The sequence below is a fragment of the Penaeus monodon genome, chromosome 5 (assembly GCF_015228065.2).
Source record: "Penaeus monodon isolate SGIC_2016 chromosome 5, NSTDA_Pmon_1, whole genome shotgun sequence".
NCBI classification, from domain to species: Eukaryota; Metazoa; Arthropoda; class Malacostraca; order Decapoda; family Penaeidae; genus Penaeus; species Penaeus monodon.
The window spans coordinates 45,962,561-45,965,060 of NC_051390.1; the positions used below are offsets into that span (position 1 = coordinate 45,962,561).

General features: G+C 38.5%; 1 protein-coding gene across 8 annotated transcripts in view; it reads left to right on the forward strand.

The window, feature by feature from the left end:
• LOC119573231 (calcium-dependent secretion activator-like) overlaps nucleotides 1-2,500 on the forward strand; it is a 261,069-nt gene that overhangs the window by 231,885 nt on the left and 26,684 nt on the right. For all 8 annotated transcript variants that reach the window (XM_037920358.1, XM_037920350.1, XM_037920351.1 and 5 more), the window contains 2 exons: nucleotides 1-114; nucleotides 759-950. The exon at nucleotides 1-114 is cut by the window's left edge and continues 4 nt beyond it. In XM_037920358.1, the coding sequence (XP_037776286.1) occupies nucleotides 1-114; nucleotides 759-950 (306 nt within the window). The remainder of the gene's footprint in view (nucleotides 115-758; nucleotides 951-2,500) is intronic.

A 2,500-nucleotide genomic window follows, 5' to 3' on the forward strand; every position in this document is an offset into this window, starting at 1 on the left:
GGATGTGCGACCTCAGAGGATCTCTTCTGGAAGCTTGATGCTTTACAATCTTTTATCCGAGATCTTCACTGGCCTGACCATGACTTTGCCAAACACCTGGAGCAGAGATTAAAAGTAAGATACATCAGGAGGGACGAAGGTGTGAGGATACTCTGTGAGATTTTTCTTTTCTCTCTTTCTCTCTCTTTCTCTCTCTCCTTCTCTTTCTCCTCTCTCTCTGTCTCTCTCTTTCTCTTTCTCTTTCTCTTTCTCTTTCTCTTTCCCACTCTCTTTCTCTTTCTCTCTTTCTTTCTCTCTCTCTCTCTCTCTCTTCTCTCTCTCTCTCTCTCTCTCTCTCTCTCTCTCTCTCTCTCTCTCTCTCTCTCCTCTCTCTCTCTCTCTCTTCTCTCTCCTCTCTCTCTCTCTCTCTCTCTCTTCTTTCTTTTTGTTCTTTTTCTTCTTTTCAGGGAAGAATGTGACATATGTAAGTTTGTTTCATTGTTGTTATGGCAAGTGGTAAGTAAGAGCACACAGGTAATTGATATACAAGTGGACAATAAAGTTTTATCCTTATTATTGGAAAAGTTGACAAAGCTTAAAAATTGTTTTGAATAATAGAAAGGATAACTTTGATATCTTATCCAGAAAAAAAAATCATCCATGAATACCAGTTGATGGCTCCTGAAACACCAACTCTTTGCCTGCTGAAAAAAAATCTATATTTATTATGATACACTTAGTAACAGACTCTTCCTTCCCTCCCTTTCCCTTCTAAACAGCTGATGGCTTGTGACATGATTGAATCTTGTATAACACGAACGGACCAGGCATTCCAACAGTGGCTGAAGAAGGGGACTGGCTTCGTGTCCACAGACTATGTGCTCCCATCAGAAATGTGTGCAATGGTGAATGTCATCTTGGATGCTAAGAACCAGTCCTTTAAGCTGTGTGCAGTAGATGGTGTTGATGTGGTGAGTTTTGTGAATATTTTGTCTTTTGCTATTTTACAATAAACGTTTTCTGTATTCCAGTGATAAGTTGGATTTAGGTCATCAAAAAATTTGACCAAAGGATGGATGGCAGAAATGTCTTGTCTTGGAAAAAAAATTGGGCAAGGGGCAGGTGACAGGAACATCTGGTCGTGAGAAATTGTGATCTTGAATGGAGGGTGATGGGAATATCTCATCTTGAAAGCTCAAAATTTTTTGAATGAGGCTGAGTCAGTGGACCTCATTCACCCCATAATGCCGTAATTTTGGTACACTTGCATGCCATGAGATTCCTGAATCCAAAGGGCTAATTGGATATTATATCCATTTCTGTAAAGTCAGTTATTTGTGATACTTACTGGTTGTATAAAGAGGGCAGCCACTTCGACCCTCAATAAGCTTTCCTTAATATTGGTGGGAGCATACATCCTGATGCAAAGTGTAAATGTTTAATGATCCTACCCGGATGAGCTGTCTGAGGTTAGACCTTGTGTGGTTTCATAGGCTAAAAGCCACCTTTGGCACCCTGCCTGGCATCGCCACAAATACCCCATCCTGGGCATAAGCAGGTCCTGTATCATTGCTAGTTTTCATTAAGGAGAGGATTTGACTCTCCCTAGCATCTTCTTTTGATTGGTCTACTGCTGGTATGTCTTTTAGTAAGGCAAACTGGCAAGGACTACATTCCCTGAGCCATTCACAGACCTTACTTGGATGAACAACAGAAGTTTTTATGACAGATTGGCTATATAATACTTGGTGAGGCTTTTACAAAGCTGTTTCTTTTACATACTAGGCTAGTTAAGAGTGGTAGCTGAAAGCTAAACATCATGGAAGCATTTAACACTGTCCTAGACTAACTGCACCCACACAGTATGTCTAACCCTCTGCTATCACAACCATTTGGTAATGTACCTGCATATAATAACAAAAATATATAATAGTGGAATACAAAAATGAATGGGAATTAAACTGGTTGGACAGATGATCTATCCACATATTATGTATATATTTCCCCCTAAACATTACTAAAGCAAGTCATGCTTAGTAGTATTACAAGTGAACATCAAAACAACTAAATAGATGCTTAGTTTATTGAGACCATGAACAATGTCAGTTGACAAGTTCTGTCCTTTGCTGGTCAGGATCATGTGTGTACATGTCTGGAACTTATACTTCTTGTTAGGTGGTGAAAGTGGGAACATTAACTTATGACTAACAGTTGCTGATAAGGTAACCTATTACTAGTGGTTATGTTATTATCCATGTAATTTCAAAATACCTAATGCACCAAATATTGTGCCCAGTAGCAAACTTAGGTATGTGTCAGTGGAGAGTTCTTAAGTTTTGAGATATATTTGGTAGCAGAATACATAATAGCATAGGGTTCAGTGTATCTTCTTATAGTGATTAAAAAATGTATAATTCTTAACATGTACTTTCTTTCCCCCTTTTTTTTTCCAGTTTCTATTTTTTTTTCAGCTGGACTTCAAGCTCTATTTCTGAAACCATCCATTTTCTAATTCTAATTT